Consider the following 23103-nt stretch of genomic DNA (forward strand, 5'->3'; position numbering starts at 1 on the left):
ACTTAGGCCTAAAAAAAAATAGGTGTGGTTACGGTAACCCGACCTACCCTATTTTTAGGGGCCGATCCTATAACTTTTTATTACATTTGTCGAAAAAAACCAAAAAACGAGTGCAAAAAACGCAATGAAAGCGAAAGCGCCCGAGTCGCACACTTATTTCCCTGTCAAGTAGGTTTAATTTGTACACATTAGAAAAAAAAGTAAAAATAAAAAAAAAGTGATTGCCTACCTACCTACCCTATTTTTTTTGGCTATGTTACCGTAACCACACCTATTATTTTTTTGGGCCTTACAAAGCCTGTTGTGGGGTAGACAGCTTCATGTGTGCGTACCCAATGTATGATGGATATTGGCAATCAGAGTTCTTGACAAAAAGAAATTCGTACTTAATCGTCAAAAGGTACACCTTCATAATTTTCTTTTGGAAAAAGTTGGGAAAAGTTTTTTGTGTGCTCACAATTTTTGTTTCTTACTGTTAAGTCATGACTTGCAAAAAAGCCTGCATTTTTTATTTTTTTTTTTACATCCCGTCCTTTCCCTGAGTGTTGTGTTAAAGATTCTTCGTTGACCGGAAAGCAAGTTGTGAACATTGTATTGTTTTGCTTTTTTTTAGCTTGTCACAACTACGCAGTACTTTCTTGCAACAGAATTTAGTTCAGGCAATATTATTAAGAGGGCAACTGCAATGCTTTTTTGTTTTATGCTGGCGAAGTGTTAATCCGTATGTGCTTTACAGGTTAACAAGCAATAGCAAATTATCGTCACTCTCATAAGATAATTGCCTATGTCATTATTTGATGTTTTGAGAAAAACGCAAAAAACTTTCTTTGGTTTCTGAACAGTCTGCCCATCTCATTTTAGTTATAAGTTGCAAACTGCCTATCTCGAGCGGTGACAGCTGGATAAACGTGAGATAAAGAGCTGACAGCAACATTTTCAATCAGCAAAACTGTATAACGTACCCACAAAGAGCTTTTGCATACTTTCACATTCTCAAAACAAGTCTTCCTGTATCACACAGAAAAAGAGCCTAACTCAAGAAACGAGATCGGCAGTTTTGCTTACGTTACAGTGGCAATGGTTTCTGATAGTCTGAGAGTTTGTACTCTCTAACACATGATAGATACCCTTCCAGTAGCTTCCCCTGTACTTTCAGTACAGAAATGCCTAACACTGAGATAGGTATTTTTCTTATGAGCGTGACGAAATGTAAATGTTTGTATGAAGGTTCAGTCAATCCTGTCTGTAACAACACCAGAGGGGTCAACCAAAAGTGGTCTTTAAAGAAAATGGTTGCTATGGAAAGTTGAATTATAGAGAGAAAACCCTTGCAGGGTCCTTTTGGGTGGTCATAATTGGCATGTGGTGGCGATGGTGAGGTGGTCGCCAAGACAGGTTTGACTGTACAGTGGAACCCCCTTTTAAGACCTCCACAAACCTGAGAATGGGGTGTGCACGTTAAAGATCCCACGATTGACAAAAGGGTCTTTCCTGGCAAAATTGTATAGGCATAGATAAAAATGTCCACCAAAATACCCGTGTGACTTGGAATAATAGGCCGTGAAAAGTAGGATATGCGCCGAAATAGCTGCGATCTGCTGGCCGATGTGAATGCGTGATGTATTGTGTAAAAAAATTCCATCTCACGCGGCATAAATAAATCCCTGCGCCTTGAATATGTGCGCGATATAAAGTGCATAAAATTTAAATAAAAAAATAAAAAAATAAATCCCTGCGCTTAGAACTGTACCCACGGAATACGCGCGATATAAGCCTCATATTGATTGATTGAGAACATGTGAAAAAACAAAGTCTTGAAAGGGAGGAAGTCTTAAATCGGGGGTTCCACTGTACGTGTGTGTGATCTGGGTTGTGTATGAATGTAAAAAATATGATATCACACTAATGTTTTTACTTTACTTGGCTGAAATACTTTACAAAAAGACACGGGGCGGGGATGTAGCTCAGTCGGTAGCGCGCTGGATTTGTATCCAGTTGGCCGCTGTCAGCGTGAGTTCGTCCCCACATTTGGCGAGAGATTTATTTCTCAGAGTCAACTTTGTGTGCAGACTCTCCTCGGTGTCCGAACACCCCCGTGTGTACACGCAAGCACAAGACCAAGTGCGCACGAAAAAGATCCTGTAATCCATGTCAGAGTTTGGTGGGTTATAGAAAGACGAACATACCCAGCATGCTTCCTCCGAAAGCGGCGTATGGCTGCCTAAATGGCGGGGTAAAAACGGTCATACACGTAAAAGCCGTGGGAGTTTCAGCCCATGAACGAACAAACAAAAAGACACACATTTGTTTTTCCCACCGCAAGCAGGGTTTGACTTGATATTGCTGGGCCATTGTACGTTCCTTGCTCATGGTCATTTCACAAACGTCTTGGCATGATGCGTAACTGTTATTTTTAATTACCACCAAATTCAGGGTTGTACTTATGAGTTCTAGGCAGGAAAGCAACATATTGTGCAGGTTTTTTTGGGAGATCAGAGATTTTTCATTCACTTCCTGCCTAGTCTATTGTGCAGTTTGATATCCACCAAATTTAGGGTTGTACTTATGAGTTCTTGGAATGAAAGTAACATATTGTGCTGAAGGGAATGTTCGGAAGTAATTGTGTGGGGTTTTATGCGATGTCAAAAAAGTGTGGATGTAATGCCTTGTCCTTTTGAAGACATGTACATCATATCTAATAAAGTTGAACCCCCCTTTGAGTTGAGAAAATCAGGTCTTAAAAAGGAGAGAGTCTAAAAGTGGGGGTAAATTTACAGAGGTTCTGAACAGAAAGTCTGAGATTACAGGGTCTTAAGTGCCGTTCACATGGCAGACTTTGTGCCAACTTTCAAGCGATTTTAGTTGTCTCCAAGTCAAATCAAAAACGCTGAGTTTTTGAGTCGCTGCTAAATCTTGTGTTTTGTACTGACAATGTTCATGCTGTTTCATGGTAGGTTTGGTTCCCGCAGTGGGGCACTGCGGTTATGAAATTAAAGGCCCCTCCTGTTTTTGGAACCGCAGGAGCTTTCTAGTTTGCTGTTAGGTAGATTTTTGGTTCCTCTTTCCTGTCATGCTCTCTTTTTCTTCATAAATTCTTTTCTTTTTTCTGCCTTCTTGCTCATTCACCTGTATTTTTTCCAAAAATCTCTTCTCTTGCCGCTTGTCTCGCGATTCATGTATAGTTTAATCTGTTAGTGTTCTGATGTAAGTCCAGTGTTCTGATGTAAGTCCAGCAGTAGATAGGTTAAGCCTATTTTAACACACTGGAAACTGGTAATCTTCCAGTAGGTATTAATTTAGTTTTACTAAAGCCTGCTGGGACACAAGTAATGGGTTAGTGCATTTGTAAACAGGAATCGCTTGACAAGTGGCCCCCTTCATCCCCCCCTTCCTCGTCCTGATATGGCTCTGCGTAGTCGGCTGGACGTTAAGCAACAAATAAACAAACAAACAAACAATAGGTTAAGCCTATTTTAACATACTGGAAACTGGTAATCTTCCAGTAGGTATTAATTTAGTTTTACTAAAGCCTGCTGGGACACAAGTAATGGGTTAGTGCATTTGTAAACAGGAATCGCTTGACAAGTGGCCCCCTTCATCCCCCCCTTCCTCGTCCTGATATGGCTCTGCGTAGTCGGCTGGACGTTAAGCAACAAATAAACAAACAAACAATGGTAGGTTTGGTGTTATAGACCCTGCAATCTTCTGATGTACAAACTTTTTCTGTCTCTTAGCCTCTATCATTAGCATACAGAAAGTATATGATCTACTAACAAGTTTTGATTATCCAAATGTATCATCTTTGTCAGTTCACTTTAAGATTGATTCTTTATTAGATTTTGTTTTACTTCCAGTATCAGTATGGGATATGAGTATACATTGTACATACATGAATCACCCCAAAAAGAAATTTGAGGCAAACAAGCTGTACATAAAGGCTTAAACTACATTTTGCTAACTTTTTTGCTGTGTAAAATACAATGTAGTAAAATAGCTTGGTGCAAACCTGGCTGTTGCTAAAGGGTTCAGATCAAGGGCGCAAATCTGACAGATGCTAAAGAAAAATTGTACCTTGATTTAGAAGTTCTTTCAAAGGGTCGCAATTTTTATGAGAATGTCAGCATGTTTCACATCTTTTGCTCTTTTCTTTTGAAATCAGACCACAAAAAGATACCTGTGTTGACTCCATTAGGCCCCAGAGAGGTAGAGTTGGTTGTAGGAAAGAGAGCCCCCCCCCTCCCAACCTTGCTTCATGGCTGCTGTTTGTTTTGGTGGGTGTTTTTATGTATCAAAAACTGGAAGTAAGTTAAGAACCTAATTTCAGTTTTGGAGAAGAAACACCTCCCCAAAACAAACACAAATTGCCGTGTGTAGCTTGCCTCAATGTTTCTTTGAAAAAGCAAGGGAAGTCAACTCATTCACAACGCATACAATCCGGACAGAGTTATTTCCAGAATTGTTCTATTGAAGTCATGCATTTGCTGGCCATGTGTTTGACTTTGCTGATGATGTGACAGGGTGAAGGAATATTCAGCTTATTTTGTACAGTAATATATGTGACCCTCCACCACGAAATGAGTCGCATGTCACCTCGCGCGGTTCTGCGCTAGGCATTATTATAGTCCGGGGGGTGTCTAGTAACAGTGTGAGGGTCACCATAGTCACAGGCTTATAACTCGAAAAGTGTTCACTCTATTCTAAAACGGTTTTCACCACTGGACAGAGAATAAAAAACTCTTTACGAAAATGTAAAAATATGAAAATCATGAAAAGGTGACATGCGACTCATTCCGTGGTGGAGGGTCACAAATGTCAGGGTGTGCATGCTTGTAAATTTGTGTTCATATGTAAACATGTTTTAATGGCACACTCCTTCCTGTGTAAACGCCATGAGCCTCCCTCTGGGAGGGTATGTGCGTAGAAATACTCACTAATAAATAAATAAAATAAACTGTTCGGCACACCGTCTCAGATCTGACCAGACTTGTACATGAGATAAAACCATCCCTCCAATTGGTTACATACGGGCGCTGTGGCGTGGTGGTAAGACGTCGGCCTCCTAATTGGGAGGTTGTGAGTTCGAATCCCGGTCGCTGCTGCCTGGTGGGTTAAGAGTGGAGATTTTTCCGATCTCCCAGGTCAACTTATGTGCAGACCTGCTTAGTGACTTAACCCCCTTCGCGTGTACACGCAAGCACAAGACCAAGTGCGCAGGGAAAAGATACTGTAATCCATGTCAGAGTTCGGTGGGTTATGGAAACACGAAAATACCCAGCATGCCTACTCAACGAAAGCAGAGTGAAGCTGACTATGCTCTCAGAGTATAGTTTGGGTAACCCAAATGGGCAAACGAGCTCACACGTAACCAGAACATTCTGGAACGCTGAAGAAGAAGACGGTTACATACCAAAATTCAACAGTCGCGGTGCTCTCTGTACATCGTGGCATTTTTTTCATTAATGAATTTTTTAAAAGCAACTATTTAGTGGGTTTTAAGTAAATAATTCATTAGAAGATTCCATCTCTTCACGGAAAGCAGTAAGGATGTGGATTGTTGGTATGTGCATAGCTGCCAACCCTCCCGCATTTTCCAGGAATCTCCTGAATTGTACAACTTCTCCCTGCTCATATTCAAGACTAAACGGTCCACCTGGCCCCCCTGGCTCCTGAATTTTGACTTCACAAGGTTGGCAGCTATGTATGTGGCCAAGTGAAGGGGTGGTTTTATCCCAAGTAAAAGGCCGCTTAGATGTGATCCGAACTGTCAACACAAGAAGGATAGTGCCTTTAATGTGCCTTGTGCTTATCTGATTGGTTTTCGGCCAGATGCACATTGTTTTCATTCACCTATGAACTGTTTTGTCTGTCTGAGGCATCTGGCATGTGCTCATTTATTATGCATACTTGGTGCACAGGTGTGGATTGTGTGAAAGCCGTTTTGTGTTCCTTCGAACAGCTGCTTGACTTTCTAATTATTTTTTGTTCATTCTGTATTATTCAACATGACAATGCAGCCAGGTGGATGTATTATTCCACATATATTGGATGGTTTTGGTTTTGCTTCAGTTGTTGTTTTTACTTTATTGTCCTCACAGTTCTTGCCAGATCTTTATTTGTGTTGCACAGCAAAGAAATACAAGTTGTTTCATGTGTTCACTGGTAAATGAAAGTATTTATCACCTATTTACATTTGTTCAGCATTTTTTCTTTTCTTTTACTGCAGCTTTTTCCCAACATATATTTTCTATCTTACTGTTTATTAATTAAATAATACAAAATCACCACTCCAGATAACTGAGACCAAAGTTGTTCAAATGTTTTCTGTATCAATTGGAAAATGTAAAGGTACATGTGCAGAGTTCTCTTTTCAAAGGGTTTGTGGAAGAAGGGGGAGAGATTCTGCATGAAACAATCTTCTGTCAGTACAAATGGGAGCATCTCGTTACTCCCCCGGCTTGTTACTCCCCAGGCTCGTTACTCCCCCGGCTTGTTACTATTCCTAACCCTAACCCTAAGGGGTAGTAACGAGCCGGGGGAGTAACGAGCCGGGGAAGTAACGAGCTGATCCCGTACAAATGATACTTTACAGCTTCATTATTGCCCTTAACCTCATTGCAGATATAAACTGTGTGTTTTATTTTTGTTAAAATTTGAACATGTGGATATTTCCTGCTCTTTAGTTGTTATGTTTATAAATATATGTGTGTGTGGCTTGTATTGAGGCTGTCTTGTCTATTCTACATCATCACAAAAAGTGTCTTTTGGTATTCAAATACCTGATTGTAAGCATCTTTTGTGTGGGAGTACCCCACTAAAATATGAATGCATGTATTGATATATGTTTGTTACACTGGCATTCACATTCATGTATACCCCCCGCGGGTTAGGGGGAAGAATTTACCCGATGCTCCCCAGCATGTCGTAAGAGGCGACTAACAGATTCTGTTTCTCCTTTTACCCTTGTTAAGTGTTTCTTGTATAGAATATAGTCAATGTTTGTAAAGATTTTAGTCAAGCAGTATGTAAGAAATGTTAAGTCCTTTGTACTGGAAACTTGCATTCTCCCAGTAAGGTCATATATTGTACTACGTTGCAAGCCCCTGGAGCAATTTTTTGATTAGTGCTTTTGTGAACAAGAAACAATTAACAAGTGGCTCTATCCCATCCCCCCCCTTTCCCCGTCGCGATATAACCTTGAACGGTTGAAAACGACGTTAAACACCAAATAAAGAAAGAAAGAACATTCATCCCTTGTTGTTGCCTATTATAGTTATTTTAGTTTTATTTCATGTGGAGAAGTCTTACAGACATGAGCTTGTTAGAAATGAATAGATGTGTTACTATAACAAACAGAAGTACTTAGAACAGGATAACAATGAACATGTACTCGCCAAAACACGAACAATAAAAACACGTTTGTGTTTTGGCGAGTTCATGTTCATTGTTCTCCTGTTCTTGTTCTTCCCACCTGCAGTCTCTTGTTCCTATTCAAAAGTACTGAGGATCGAAATGCCAGTAAAATTCAGGCAGAATTCTGAAGAAAAAATCTGTCCATTTGTCAGACCAAAGAAGATTCAAGGGAAATAACTGTGTTATTTTAGGCACCCAGAGACACCGTGGAAGTTGCCTCTGTTTAGTGTCAGAGTCGATAGTAAGAATTCTTTTCCCTTTTCTTGCTGTTTTAATCTTATGAATCAACAGACAGTCCTTTTCAGAGTGCATTGTACAACAGGACTGGGTGGCCGAGTGGTAACGCACTTGCGCTCGGAAGCGAGAGGTTGCGAGTTCGACCCTGGGTCAGGGCGTTAGCAATTTTCTCCCCCCTTTCCTAACCTAGGTGGTGGGTTCAAGTGCTAGTCTTTCGGATGAGACGAAAAACCGAGGTCCCTTCGTGTACACGACATTGGGGTGTTGCACGTTAAAGATCCCACGATTGACAAAAGGGTCTTTCCTGGCAAAATTGTATAGGCATAGATAAAAAAAAATGTCCACCAAAATACCCGTGTGACTTGGAATAATAGGCCGTGAAAAGTAGGATATGCGCCGAAATGGCTGCGATCTGCTGGTCGATGTGAATGCGTGATGTATTGTGTAAAAAATTCCATCTCACACGGCATAAATAGATCCCTGCGCCTTGAGTCTGAGTCTGGAGTTACGCGCGCGATATAAAACTTCATATAACATGGAATTGTATATCAAATCAGTTTGTTTTTGTGTAGTTTTCATGCCATTGAATTCTTTTCGTAGGGACTGGTAGATCCAGTAAACATGCAGAATTCCTGAAATTTATATAAAATCAATTACGTTAGAGCTGCAAGCTTCAGATATTTGGTCAGCTTGATTCTGAAAGTGAAAAAATCAACTGCATGATAAGTTTCTTATGAATAGGAATGATTGTATGCAGGTTCTTTCATGCAAGATTTCTTTTTTCTTTCTCCGTGTTGTGCAGTGCCTTACAATTCCTTGTTAGCTTTAGTCCCTGTGCCATTTGCCTTACTGTATGTACATACACCTTCACACACAACATGTGAGCATGTTCCTGCAGAGTACCTTACAATTCCTTGTTAGGTCTAGTCCCTGTGCCATTTGACTTACTCCATACACCTTCACACACAAAACATGTACCTTAACTCATTGTCTCCCAGGTACAGATATATCGAGAACAAATATATCGGGAACGGATATATATATCCGCTCAGACTGTTAGCTTCAGTCGCTTCCTGTAACGTCGATCTAACGCCTGCATTCCAGCGTGTTGATACACAGTTCCTACACAGCTACTACAATTCTGAGTGACCTGCTGCTGGTCTCAGCTAAAAAAAAGAAATTGGTCAACATTGGAGGGGTAGAAAGTGTTTAAAAGCATGTTCCTGCAGTCTGCCTTGTGTAGTCCCACAAAGAATGTCTGTCTTCTTTTTGTTTCATATCTTCAGCTTCTTGTGTATATTTGTAACATCAACATCGACTCTTTTTTTCTTTACATTATTGATGCGCCTACAGACAGTTCTGCTTTAATTTTGATCACATTTTTCAACCCCAAACTGTTGTTCTCTGCATTTTAGCATTGACACGCACACGCATACACGTGTGTAGTTATCTATTTTGGTTGTTATGATGTTGTGTATACTCCCAATGCCAGTATTAATGCTTTAAACAAGAAATTAATGCAATGGATGCAGCGTGACAGTGACACACTTTCATGCTTTTGTTTTGCATATCAGTAATTGATGGCATGTGTAATGATTGGAGATTGTCTCAGTTATTTTTCATGTATCTTTTGCAATGAGAAGTAACGAACGAAAATTGTGTTATTCTTGAAAATAAACTATTGAAGAAACAGAAATGCTCCCGACTGGTAAATAGGAAGTAATTATTGAAAAAAGTGTGTGTGTGTGTGTGTGTGTGTGTGTGCGTAATAGTCTGTGTGTGTATGAGAGTAAAGAGAGAGAGAGAGAAGACATTGTAAAGAAAGATCAAATCATCTCCATGCTCCAGATATGCACACAAAGGCTCACAGAATTTTTCTGATAAAACAAAGTTTATTTTAACAGTATAATGACAACTTCGTTACACATGTGTATATATATATATATAACTATCAAAATCTCCCCACCAGCTGGTGCTGAATCATTAGAAGTGGTTCATTAGGACATTTAAAATACACATTCACTTACAATTGTTTTTGCTTTTTACAGAAATCTATAGAACCGAGTCAAATATCTCCTGCAAGATATTTAATACGCAGCCACACTGCTATTCTAAAAAGCTTTTTAGTTCATCATTTTTATCTTTTCCAATTTTCATTTCTTATTTGCGTTGAAGGAATGCATGGATAAAGTATGTATAGTGATGGTGTACTAAGAAGGATGTTTTTTCGAAGAGAATAACATATTACAGATTTTGTTCATGCACATGTGAGACAATATTTGGCATCATTTACTTGCTGTTTTGTTCAATTTGACACAAGAATCAAGATGGCTCAGTTGATTTCTTGTATTTCTTCAATTTCACATTGCATGAACTGCCACAAAATAACTGCAGCTGTACAACGTTAATTTTCGTCCCAGTTGACGTGACTTTTCCCCATGATAATTGTTCGCTTCGTTGGCCGGAATATTCTTTTGCTGCGGCTGCCAGACATGTCTTGTGAGAGGACTTCAGCGCTTTTCCTTTCCTCTTGCCGCCTGTTGGTGTAGATGGAATAAGGAGTCTTGGCTGGCCGGTCAGTACCGCTCGACGTAGGCAGGGTGGACAGACCTGTAGGCATTGGTCAGGTGGTACGACAATGGGGGCACCTCCATCGCATAGTCATACTCCTCTTCCTTCTTCTCCTCCTCCTCGCCTTCCTTTTTCTGACAAAACAAACAAACATATACCATCAAGTTGTGAGATCAAATTGTGAATTTTTCCCTCCGGAATCAGAGTATGACTGCCTAAATGGCAGGGAAGGGGGGGGGGGGGGGGGAGGGCGGGCGCGACCATACACGTGAAAACCCACTTGAGCTACAAGTATACGTGGGAGTCACATCCCACGAACACAGAACAATGTTTGATTGACAAGAAAAAGAAGAAACACAGAAGTACATGCAGAAGAAGACATTGTGATAGGAATGTGGATGAAAGTCGTCTACCTCAATGCTTCTTATTTTCTCAGGTGTCAGGAGACTGGTTCTGTGGAACTCTCACAAACTTTGGTTATGTGTATGTTTAGAGCACGTACGTCTCATTGGGAGGGGGGAAGGGGGCTGGCCAGGGGTTTAGGCGTGTGGATGGATCAGTGCGGAGGCAGTTAGTTCACATCTATCTTCGCGCTTGCATGCCTCTCACGCTGGTGATCGGGGGTTCGATCCCAAATCCAGGGCAGATTCAAACACCTGATTTTTCCGAGCGTTCTCCAGTCCACCCAGCTGGACATGGGTACCTGACCCTATTCAGGGCCGGGGAAGGCAAACTGAGGCAGCTGGGGAGATGAGATGGGCACCGCCCTATTCAATCTGGCCCCGAGAGTAGTTGAGATCTCCAACATCTCCCTCCCATACGACCAAAAATGATTATGGGACTACCTTTACCTTTATCATCTTACCTGTACAGGTGGGGATCTGCATGTTGACCCTGTAAGTTGACTTCTATCTTGCCTGTACAGGTGACTCATAGGTGGTGGGGATCTGCATGTTGACCCAATAAGATGACATCTATCTTACCTGTACAGGTGACTCATAGGTGGTGGGGATCTGCGTGTTGACCCTGTAAGATGACATCTATCTTACCTGTACAGGTGACTCATAGGTGGTGGGGATCTGCATGTTGACCCTGTAAGATGACATCTATCTTACCTGTACAGGTGACTCATAGGTGATGGGGATCTGCATGTTGACCCTGTAGCGGGGCTGCTCCCAGGGCCAGGGGGGACGGTCCAGGGGTTTGGGGGTGGGGTCCTTAACAGACTCGCTGATCCACTCGGGATGTACCACGTGGTACGGTTTGGCTTGGAACGAGTTCTGCAGAGAGAGGAAACAAAACGCTTTATCATCGTAGAGATTAATCGTAAATTTTTTATGAGTCCTTTTGCTGAAACGTGTCATTGCCACACAATAACAATAACGTTCACTTTATTGTGCAATTAAATGAATGAATTAAAACAGTAAGAGTGTGTGTAAGAGAGAGAGAGAGAGAGACTGTGTGTGTGTGTGTGTGTGTGTGTGTGTGTGTGTGCGTGCGTATGTGCGTGCGTACGCATGCGTGGCAGGTACGTGCGTATGCGTGCGTGCGTGCGTGCGTGCGTGTGTGTGTGTGTGTGTGTGTGTGTGTTCCTCCATCAATCTCAAAGTGCACACAGCCTGTATGTACTGCTTAGTTTTTGGATGTATAACTAATTCACAATCAGACGTAGAAATGGCGTTGTAGGTTAACCAAAAGTTCTATACATATGTCTGAGCTCAGAGCACATCACCACTGCCCATTAAGATTCCATTAACCTCAACCCCATCAACCGATCACCATACGGACACATTCTCGGATCATACACTAAACCAACACGGAGAACACGCTTCACTGAGATTATTCGCGAAAAAAGCCTGTAGGGATTATTGCCACGCGAATCTTCTGGGATACTGTCCGTCACTTTAAGAGCACGTGCCTTGCAGACAAGGAGTGCTTGATATGTACCCGTTGGTCTGTACCATTCGCTACCTTGACTGTGAACTGTAGCACTGATGCAAGACGTTACGGGATAATGATAATAACGCAAAAATATGAATGTTTTCATTACGAGGTAGACATTGATGGAGTACAAAGATTCGACCCTTGGTATTCCTTTCTCTTCAATACGTTATTCCTTCGATCGTTTCTGCTTTCTTTCTTTCTTTCTTTCTTTCTTTCACCGCCCAGAAACACGTTTTATTGAGTACGTTCTGGAAACAGGAAAGTTGTTTGTGCGTGCAAAGAACGCTTCTGGGGTGATAACGCGAGACAACTCCTGTGATCTTGCCGCGAGGTGGTGCCAGTTACCAGCCAAAAGAAAGAAAGGGCATAACCTCACCAGAACCGACCACTGTCTGTTTACCGTATAAAATGCACGACTTACACACGAACTGTTACCAAACCGATATGCTATTTGGGACCAATGCAAGTTTTTTTTCCTTTCTCGTGTGATCTTGCCGCGAGGTGGCGCCAGTTACCAGCCGGCCGAAAGAAAGAGGGGGCATAACCTCACCAGAACCGCCCATTATGTATGCACGTCGTCCATTCGTGCACTATGATGTGTGTGTGCGAATGTCTTTCTGTCTGCCTTCCTACCTGCCTGTCTGCCTCTGCCTGTCTGTCTCTGTCTGCCTTCCTACCTGCCTGTCTGTCTCTGTCTGCCTTCCTACCTGCCTGTCTGTCTCTGTCTGCCTTCCTACCTGCCTGTCTGTCTCTGCCCGTCTCTCTGCCTGTCTCTGTCTGCCTTCCTACCTGCCTGTCTGTCTCTGTCTGTCTGTCTCTGTCTGCCTTCCTACCTGCCTGTCTGTCTCTGTCTGCCTTCCTTCCTGCCTGTCTGTCTCTGTCTGTCTGTCTCTGTCTGCCTTCCTGCCTGCCTGTCTGTCTCTGTCTGTCTGTCTCTGTCTGCCTTCCTGCCTGCCTGTCTGTCTCTGTCTGCCTTCCTACCTGCCTGTCTGTCTCTGTCTGCCTTCCTACCTGCCTGTCTGTCTCTGTCTGCCTTCCTACCTGCCTGTCTGTCTCTGTCTGCCTTCCTACCTGCCTGTCTGTCTCTGTCTGCCTTCCTACCTGCCTGTTTGTCTCTGTCTGCCTTCCTACCTGCCTGTCTGTCTCTGTCTGCCTTCCTAACTGCCTGTCTGTCTCTGCCTGTCTGTCTCTGCCTGTCTGTCTCTGCCTGTCTGTCTCTGTCTGCCTTCCTTCCTGCCTGTCTGTCTCTGCCTGTCTGTCTCTGCCTGTCTGTCTCTGTCTGCCTTCCTACCTGCCTGTCTGTCTCTGTCTGCCTTCCTACCTGCCTGTCTGTCTCTGTCTGTCTGTCTCTGTCTGCCTTCCTACCTGCCTGTCTGTCTCTGTCTGCCTTCCTACCTGCCTGTCTGTCTCTGCCTGTCTGTCGCTGCCTGTCTGTCTCTGTCTGCCTTCCTACCTGCCTGTCTGTCTCTGCCTGTCTGTCTCTTGCCGTCTATCTCTGCCTGTCTGTCTCTTGCCGTCTATCTCTGCCTGTCTGTCTCTTGCCGTCTACCTCTGCCTGTCTGTCTCTGCCTGTCTGTCTCTGCCTGCCTTCCTACCTGCCTGTCTGTCTCTGCCTGTCTCTCTGCCTGCCTCTGTCTGCCTTCCTACCTGCCTGTCTGTCTCTGCCTGTCTCTCTGCCCGCCTCTGTCTGCCTTCCTACCTGCCTGTCTGTCTCTGCCCGTCTCTCTGCCCGTCTCTCTGCCCGTCTCTCTGCCCGCCTCTGTCTGCCTTCCTACCTGCCTGTCTGTCTCTGCCTGTCTCTCTGCCTGCCTCTGTCTGCCTTCCTACCTGCCTGTCTGTCTCTGCCTGTCTCTCTGCCCGCCTCTGTCTGCCTTCCTACCTGCCTGTCTGTCTCTGCCTGTCTCTCTGCCTGCCTCTGTCTGCCTTCCTACCTGCCTGTCTGTCTCTGCCCGTCTCTCTGCCCGTCTCTCTGCCCGCCTCTGTCTGCCTTCCTACCTGCCTGTCTGTCTCTGCCTGTCTCTCTGCCCGCCTCTGTCTGCCTTCCTACCTGCCTGTCTGTCTCTGCCTGTCTCTCTGCCTGCCTCTGTCTGCCTTCCTACCTGCCTGTCTGTCTCTGCCTGTCTCTCTGCCCGCCTCTGTCTGCCTTCCTACCTGCCTGTCTGTCTCTGCCTGTCTCTCTGCCCGCCTCTGTCTGCCTTCCTACCTGCCTGTCTGTCTCTGCCCGTCTCTCTGCCTGCCTCTGTCTGCCTTCCTACCTGCCTGTCTGTCTGCCCGTCTCTCTGCCTGTCTCTGTCTGCCTTCCTACCTGCCTGTCTGTCTCTGCCTGTCTCTCTGCCTGTCTCTCTGCCTGTCTGTCTCTGCCTGTCTGTCTCTGCCTGTCTGTCTCTGCCTGCCTCTGTCTGTCTCTCTGCCTGTCGGTCTCTCTGTCTCAATGTCTATATATGCACTCTACTCCGGCGTTGCATGCAGTATTCCCAAAATACAAGAGAAAGTGATCAAACTAAAACTAAAAACAACTCACCAACAATTACAATGAAAACTTCGCAAAACACACACATCAACTTCTTTCAAAGTGAGCCTTTCAACGCAGGCAATGCGAAAAAGAACAAAATGAAATTGAAAAGAACTGCTCCTTGAAACAGCTAAACATGAAATATTGCAACAACAAATTCAAAGAAAAAACGTATGTAGTTAAATGTTATACGAACGCCTTCCTGGAAAGACGAACAGAAATGAGAAATTGATATATTAACCATCTGTTCTAAACGCCCATTTATCTTCTTTGTTTCTATGACACTATTAGCACATTGCGTTTGCTATTGACTGAGAGCGATTTGCATTGCAATTCTTCTTCTCCTTCTTCTGTGCCGTATGCACAAAACAAATTAAATATAAAATTTATTAACTTTAACAGAATTTCCACAATCATTCCTCCATTATTCATTGAAAGTCTCCCTGTTCTTGTGTTCCGTCTGGCAAAAATACAAACAAAAGTAAGATTGAACAGTTAGTTCAGGAGATTAGTATTTCTCTGTGGTGGCACCGTTGCTCAAAAACCGATTCTGAGCCACACTTCTCGTGAAAATAGTTGGGCTCACCATCTCAGAATGGGTCAGGCTTTTACATGGGATAAGACCACCCCTACACTTGGTCACATGGGATAAGACCGCCCCTCCACTTGGTCACATGGGATAAGACCACCCCTACACTTGGTCACATGGGATAAGACCACCCCTACACTTGGTCACATGGGATAAGACCACCCCTACACTTGGTCACATGGAATAAGACCATCCTTCCACTTGGTCACATGGCATAAGACCACCCCTCCACTTGGTCACACGGGATAAGACCACCCCTACACTTGGTCACATGGGATAAGACCACCCCTACACTTGGTCACATGGGATAAGACCATCACTACACTTGGTCACATGGGATAAGACCACACCTACACTTGGTCACATGGGATAAGACCACCCCTCCATTTGGTCACATGGGATAAGACCACCCCTCCACTTGGTCACATGGGATAAGACCACCCTACACTTGGTCACATGGGATAAGACCACCCCTACACTTGGTCACATGGGATAAGACCGCCCCTCCACTTGGTCACATGGGATAAGACCACCCCTACACTTGGTCACATGGAATAAGACCACCCCTACACTTGGTCACATGGGATAAGACCACCCCTACACTTGGTCACATGGAATAAGACCACCCCTCCACTTGGTCACATGGAATAAGACCGCCCCTCCACTTTTAAAATGGGATGAAGATCACCCCTCCACTTGGTCACATGGAATAAGACCACCCCTACACTTGGTCACATGGGATAAGACCACCCCTACACTTGGTCACATGGGATAAGACCACCCCTACACTTGGTCACATGGGATAAGACCGCCCCGCCACTTGGTCACATGGGATGAAGACCACCCCTCCACTTGGTCACATGGGATAAGACCACCCCTACACTTGGTCACATGGAATAAGACCACCCCTCCACTTGGTCACATGGATTAAGACCACCCCTACACTTGGTCACATGGGATAAGACCACCCCTACACTTGGTCACATGGGATAATTTATTTATTTATTTGCTGTTGCTTTTCGGGTCCAGCGGACCATAATAGGCCAAATCAGGACCCCACATGGGATAAGACCACCCCTACGCTTGGTCACATGGGATAAGACCACCCCTACACTTGGTCACATGGATTAAGACCACCCCTACACTTGGTCACATGGAATAAGACCACCCCTACACTTGGTCACATGGGATAAGACCACCCCTACACTTGGTCACATGGGATAAGACCACCCCTACACTTGGTCACATGGGATAAGACCACCCCTACACTTGGTCACATGGGATAAGACCACCCCTACCAGGGCCGGACTACCGGGGGGGTTATGGGGGTTGCGCAACCCCCCCCCCCCCCCCCCCCCTAGCCTAAACATGTACCTTACTTATTTATTTTTTTTTATTATTGCTTATTTTATGCCGTTTCATGCAAGGAGCGACCATTTTCCTATCTCAGAATATGACCTACCCGTCAGCTTCAGGGGGCTTCGCCCCCTGACCCCCACAACGAGGGGGAGTGGGGGGAGTGGGTTCTAGGGTTTCCGGACCCCCCCCAGCCAAAAAATAAAAATATTGAATGAGGTATGCATTTCTTTATTTTACATTGAGTTTCAATTTTTGGGGTATTAATCAGTGACAAAATCTGCTGCCTGAAACTGGTAATGATCATCCTCAGAATGCACCAGATTGCACCATTTTGCATCCTTTTTTTCAAAATTTCCGGGGGGGGGGGGCATGCCCCCGGACCCCCCTAGCAAGCTAGGCGCTTCGCGCCGTCGGCTCGGCGCTTCGCGCCTTCACACCCATATCTTCACAATATACTTTTGAAAAAAACCAGTAATAAAATGAACTGATCCGCCCCTGCCGCCAGGGTGGACATCCCCCTGGGCCACCACTGGCAACCCCCCCCCCCCCCTCCTCTTCGCCTAGTCCAGCCCTGCCTACACTTGGTCACATGCCCGAAACCGCCTGGGTGCTCTCTGTGCGGAGTGGGATTTATTTGATGAATTAATTAATTCATCAAAACATTCCAACTCACCACTGCAAGGGATGGTCTTATCCCACGTGAAAGCCAAGCCAGAAGTGAGATGGTGTGAGAAGGAGCGTTCTTTAAAGTACAGCAAATTAATTGCACAGCTACCGGCAAAACTGTGTGGCTGGGTACGTGTCTCAACAGTCTCAGACAAATGTTATATGAAGTCTTATATCGCGCGCGTATCTCCAGACTCGGACTCAAGGCGCAGGGATCTATTTATGCCGTGTGAGATGGAATTTTTTACACAATACATCACGCATTCACATCGACCAGCAGATCGCAGCCATTTCGGCGCATATCCTACTTTTCACGGCCTATTATTCCAAGTCACACGGGTATTTTGGTGGACATTTTTTATCTATGCCTATACAATTTTGCCAGGAAAGACCCTTTTGTCAATCGTGGGATCTTTAACGTGCACACCCCAATGTAGTGCAGGGTCGAACTCGCAACCTCTCGCCTCCGAGCGCAAGTGCGTTACCACTCGGCCACCAAGTCCTTAAAAATGCCGTTCAGGTATTCATCAACACTTTCAATTTGTGTCACTTTTGGTTTCCGTGGGCCACCAGTTTTGTAGATGTCAATACATGCAATAAATACATATCATCGTGTACGATTTCATTCTTACAATAAATACATATTATTGTGTACGATTTCATTCTTACCCTGAACAGGCTGTCCTGGTGTGTTATTCCAATGGGTGTTGGTCTCAGTTCCCTGAAAAAAAGAAAAGATCTATTTCATTTCTCCCGTCAGAACGAATAAATGATTGAAAAAGAACAATGACTGAGATTTCTCCTGTCAGAACGAATAAATGATTGTAAAAGAACAATGACTGACCCATGAGGTTGCAATGAGATGACCCAGTGTGAGTATCTGTGGGATCAATGCGCCTTCGTTGATCATACATACAGAACATTCAAATAAATGATGATAAAATCGTTTATTTAACGTCACTCTGTAAAAACATTGGCGACATTTGTGTTAAATTAAAAAAAACACACACAGGCGCGCACACAAACTTTCCCTTTATGTTCAGTGGTTCACCACCCTCCCGCCCCCCGCACACTCTCGCTCATCTAAATAAAAGTGGTAATAAGAGATACTTGGATATAAAAGGGTAAGGAACATTCAGAACATACTGACATTTATGTACAGTACATGATTCCTTCTGTCGTGTAGGTGTTTGTGTAGATCTATGTACACCGGCATATGTCAGTGCTTGCTATATGGATTTCAAACCACGACATTTGAAAAAGAAAAAAACAATAACGTTCAATTTTAATGTTGAAATCGGTTTCTGAGTTAAGGAAAATCATTACACGAGCATCCTTTAATTTTTAATCATCGCTGAGTTGGTCTTACCTCAAAACTGATTTATCGAAAAGTAAGATTATGCGTTCGTTTAGCTGATGGAAAAAGCATGTAATCGCCAGTTATATTTCATTGATTTCCTGGCAGAATTAAGATGAATTATCTGAAAAACATTTTGATTCTTTGACGGTTTGGTCCTGCGATATTTCCCACTTTCCCACTTGCACCAGCGCCCTATTCCGGCACGGAGAGGCTGCAACTGTTGTGGAGGCCTTTGGTTGCCTCTTTCTTGTTGTGTGCTCGTGTGTTCTTATTTTGTTTTACGGAGTTGTTAGATGTTCTTTCGATGCTTTGAGATACATGAATGTCTAGGTGGATGTTTACTGAGCTGGGCTCCTAGTTCTCAGTGAAACTATTCTCAACGTGTTCATCTTTTCACGTAGTTTGATGTTGTGATACCAGTCCACGTGTACATTTCTCATTGAAGTTACCTCAACCCCAGTCTATCTCTCTCTCTCTCTCTCTCTCTCTCTCTCTCTCTCTCTCTCTCTCTCTCTCTCTCTCTCTCTCTCTCTCTCTCTCGATGTTCGATTGCTACCAGCTTGTATTTATAATTATTATTATATGAAGTCTTATATCGCGCGCGTATCTCCAGACTCGAACTAAAGGCGCAGTGAGAGATGGATTTTTTTTTTTTTTTTTTTTTTACACAATACATCACGCATTCACATCGACCAGCAGATCGCAGCCATTTCGGCGCATATCCTACTTTTCACGGCCTATTATTCCAAGTCACACGGGTATTTTGGTGGACATTTTTTATCTATGCCTATACAATTTTGCCAGGAAAGACCCTTTTGTCAATCGTGGGATCTTTAACGTGCACACCCCAATGTAGTGTACACGAAGGGACCTCGGTTTTTCGTCTCATCCGAAAGACTAGCACTTGAACCCACCACCTAGGTTAGGAAAGGGGGGAGAAAATTGCTAACGCCCTGACTCAGGGTCGAACTCGCAACCTCTCGCTTCCGAGCGCAAGTGCGTTACCACTCGGCCACCCACCCAATTACCTGCATAGTATGCATTTGATTTTATGAATAACCACATATGTATGCTCTTCATGCCTCATCTTCATCATCATCATCATTATCATCATTATCATCATCATCATCATCATCATCTTTATTATCACGTGCTGAAGTTTTCCGACCTCCTTTTCTTGTTGGTTAACTTTTTAATTTAAAATTTTTAATTATATAATTGTGTGTCTATGCGTCCCAAGGACAGATTGTAAGAAAAGGCGTAGCCTTAAATCTTAATCCTTGTTAAATAAAGTTCAATTCAATTCAATTCTCTCTCTCTCTCTCTCTCTCTCTCTCTCTCTCTCTCTCTCTCTCTCTCTCTCACACACACACACACACACAGACGGCACACACACACGACAAACACACAGAGATTGAGCAAGCAACACTTGAAGGTACCAAAACCTCGCTGACAACATATCCAGAAACTTAGGATCACACCAGTTCAGCAAAGGATAAAGTAGCGAGCATTGCTCCGGCCACTCAAAGAAAAATGCAGAGTGACCAACCACCTAACAACCACTGAATCAACCTAATTCACTAGCTGGCAAGGGATGTCGTTACATCAGTGCGTCGGCAGGGCTGATCAAATCGCCAAAAAGTTAGCCGTCATCAGTTTTGACAGAATTGCCCAACCTTTTCACTTTGGGGGAAAGGTAGGCCGTAAATCGCGGGAACTTTTACAACCATTTCGCGAAACTTGCATGAACAAACAAAAAATCCGACCAGCTTACCTGTTAAGTGACTGAACTAACCAACTGATATTTATTTAGCAGAAATACAGAAAAAAATAAAGCCCAGGCGCATTCATCGACGAATTCATCTTAAACTGAACACACATACCCGCCCCAGAGCGTCTGGTCGGCCGGATACTGCGTGGCTTCCAGGGAATGGACACAGCACATGAGACACGATCTACCGGCGCAATTTGGACAGTATCTGTCGCACTTCTTGCAGAACCATCTCTGCCTGAATCTATCCAGTACGTCTTGGTAGGCCTTTTTATACCTGTACTGGTCATATTCACGTGACATTGTTGTGCTGGTGGGCAATCCCCTTTCTGCTGAACTGCGCTAGTCACCTGACTGAATTGTCAGTAGCGGACCAGCTACAGCGGCTAGACTATAGTAAAGTGACAGATGCAGATTCTGCTTGAAAAGGAAATGCTTCCCAGCGCTAATTGAGAAGACCGATTTCTTAGACTAACTCGGCGTGAAAAGCAAAATGCTTCGTGCCGACTGAATGAAAGCACCACTTTTCAAGTAGCCCTTATTTTCAGATGAAGTTGTAGACTGTCAAATCATGCACTTCAGATCTAGTATCAAATCAGCGCTTTTGTAGAGCATTAAACATCGCCTTCACTTCTCAGAGTCAGCCTACCCGTCTCTAACACGCACAAGATTCACAAAAGGAGCTACTCAGTCGGGCTGAACTTTTCTAGCCCGCCATCTTTGTCTGAATGACGATGTCAGAAATTACGTCAATGACTTCGACTATGACGCGCCGGATTACTTGTTGATGACGTCACCCAGTGTGATGGCACGTGCGACAGGGAACAGCACTCTACGGCTTGGAGGGGAGGGGGCCGGGAAGGAGAGTCACTGACAAGCCACGGCCAATCATACAGCGCGCGTGCGTGTTTGTCGTGTGTGTGGGCAGGATAGGCTCGTCAACCCTGGCAGGCAGCTATCCTAAACCGCCATGATATGGCCCTTCAGTCGTGGTCGGCTGGGCGTTAAGCAAACAAACAAACAAACAAAGCTATCCTAAGAGAAGACCACTCTGAATTCAAAACGAGGGTAGAGGAGGCTCATCATCCATGGAAGGAAACTCGTCAAGAAGGAAAACTCCGAAATGAAACCCACGCAGTCCCTTGAAGACGGAACAGCACTGGCCTTTTTAGGCGGGGAGCAGACCGGGTGCCTACGCTACTTTCGACAAATGGTTGTGTCATCAACGAATCGAATCGTGTGTATTTACATGTGTGTGTGTGTGTGTGTGTGTATCATTGTGTGTCACAGTCAGTGTGCCGTGTATGTGTGTGCCAGTCAGTGTGTGCGTGCGTGTCAAGCATGCCGGCCGGCGAGAGGCGTGTCACAGTGTGTGTGAGCATATGTCATTGCGGTGTGTGCGTGCGTGTCAGTGTGTGTGTTGGCACAGTGTCAGTATGGGCACAGTGTGTGTGTGTGTGTGTGTGTGTGTTATTACTTTATTTTTGTACGCTTATCAGTGTGTTGTGTCAGTGTGTCAATGTCGATGTGTGGAGTCAGTCACTGAGACACGGCACTGTGACACCGACACACTCAAACGGCACACATATGACACACACACACACACACACGGCACACACACACACACACACACAGGCTGACCCGGCACACCGGCCATCACTGACACACACGGCCGCACATCATCGTCAGTTTCAAGTGTTGTGGGTTTTTTCTCACAACCGCAATGAAAGTGTTAAAAACTCAAAGCATAGCTCGCTGTCAACAGGACAAAAGCAAATGCTGGCAATGTTCCTTAGTCTAATATATTTAGTCACCTAATTAGTTATTTCTTTCCGTTCTTTCCGACTTTCTTTCGTTCTTTCCGACTTTCTTTCGTTTCCTTCCTTCTAACTTCTTTATGTATGTATATTGATTTCTTGATTTTTTTCTGGGGGGTGACCATTTACATATTTAATTAGTTACTTAGCCAGTATTTAATATAATATAGTCAGTATAAATAAAAGGTAATCACGCACACTGAAAACCGGCTCCACTGACTTTAAAAAAAATTTAAAAAAAAGATAAAAAACCGACTGACCATTTACTGACCCCACAAAACTAAGTCAGACTAACGACTTCCAAAAACTGAAACTGAATTTCACGCTCATCCCCTTTTTGAAATCCTGAAACAACAGCTTTCCAGAACTACTATAACAACGTGAACGTTCATATGTGTCCATTGCATTCATATCTGTCCCAAGATAGGCCAAATAGTCCAAAGAGGACGTAAAAATCCATTAGTCAGTCACACACACACACCATACACCCACACCCCACCCACACCCCGCAGGGCCGGACTAGCGCTAAGAGGAGGGGGGGGGGTTGCCAGTGGGGGTCAGGGGGCGAAGCCCCCTGAAGCTGATGGGTAGGTCATATTCTGAGATAGCAAAATGGTCGCTCCTTGCATGAAACGGCATAAAATAAACAATAATAAAAAATGTTTTAAATAAGTGAGGTACATGTTTAGGCTAGGGGGGGTTGCGCAACCCCCATAACCCCCCCGGTAGTCCGGCCCTGCCCCGTACACACAAAGACACACCATACACCCACACACTGCACACCGTGCACAGACTTGTGCGACAATGCGGCCGGCGGCGCGCTATACGGACATGTGCCAAACATGGTTTTGAGTTACCAAAGACTTG

The 23103-nt window shown here is 44.2% G+C and overlaps 1 protein-coding gene and 1 long non-coding RNA gene across 2 annotated transcripts; one reads left to right on the forward strand and one right to left on the reverse strand.

Annotated features, from left to right (window-relative positions):
• Positions 1–7: 7 nt before the first annotated feature.
• Positions 8–9343, forward strand: LOC138971750 (uncharacterized). Its single transcript, XR_011457358.1, has 2 exons — positions 8–2954; positions 3679–9343. It is a non-coding gene; the product is annotated as an uncharacterized lncRNA (long non-coding RNA).
• Positions 9344–9519: 176 nt separating this feature from the next.
• On the reverse strand, positions 9520–21162 carry LOC138971748 (uncharacterized). Its single transcript, XM_070344545.1, has 4 exons — positions 20532–21162; positions 17958–18009; positions 11334–11498; positions 9520–10352 (listed from the first exon to the last, which is right to left on the reverse strand). Exons 1-4 carry the CDS (start codon positions 20720–20722, stop codon positions 10224–10226), a joined length of 537 nt encoding a protein of 178 aa, XP_070200646.1. The 5' UTR covers positions 20723–21162; the 3' UTR covers positions 9520–10223.
• Between the last annotated feature and the right edge of the window lie 1941 nt (positions 21163–23103).

This window comes from Littorina saxatilis, linkage group LG7 (assembly GCF_037325665.1).
Source record: "Littorina saxatilis isolate snail1 linkage group LG7, US_GU_Lsax_2.0, whole genome shotgun sequence".
Classification (NCBI taxonomy): domain Eukaryota; kingdom Metazoa; phylum Mollusca; class Gastropoda; order Littorinimorpha; family Littorinidae; genus Littorina; species Littorina saxatilis.

Bases quoted from the DNA above. Each gene is read 5' to 3' on its own strand.
- LOC138971748 (XM_070344545.1), bottom strand. From the start codon at position 20,722: ATGTCACGTGAATATGACCAGTACAGGTATAAAAAGGCCTACCAAGAC. The intron at 11,499-17,957 runs GTAAGAATGAAA...CTCTCTCTGCAG, and splicing joins ACCAGGACAGCCTGTTCAGG to AACTCGTTCCAAGCCAAACC. The intron at 10,353-11,333 runs GTAAGATAGATG...TTGTTTTGTCAG, and splicing joins CCTATGAGTCACCTGTACAG to AAAAAGGAAGGCGAGGAGGA.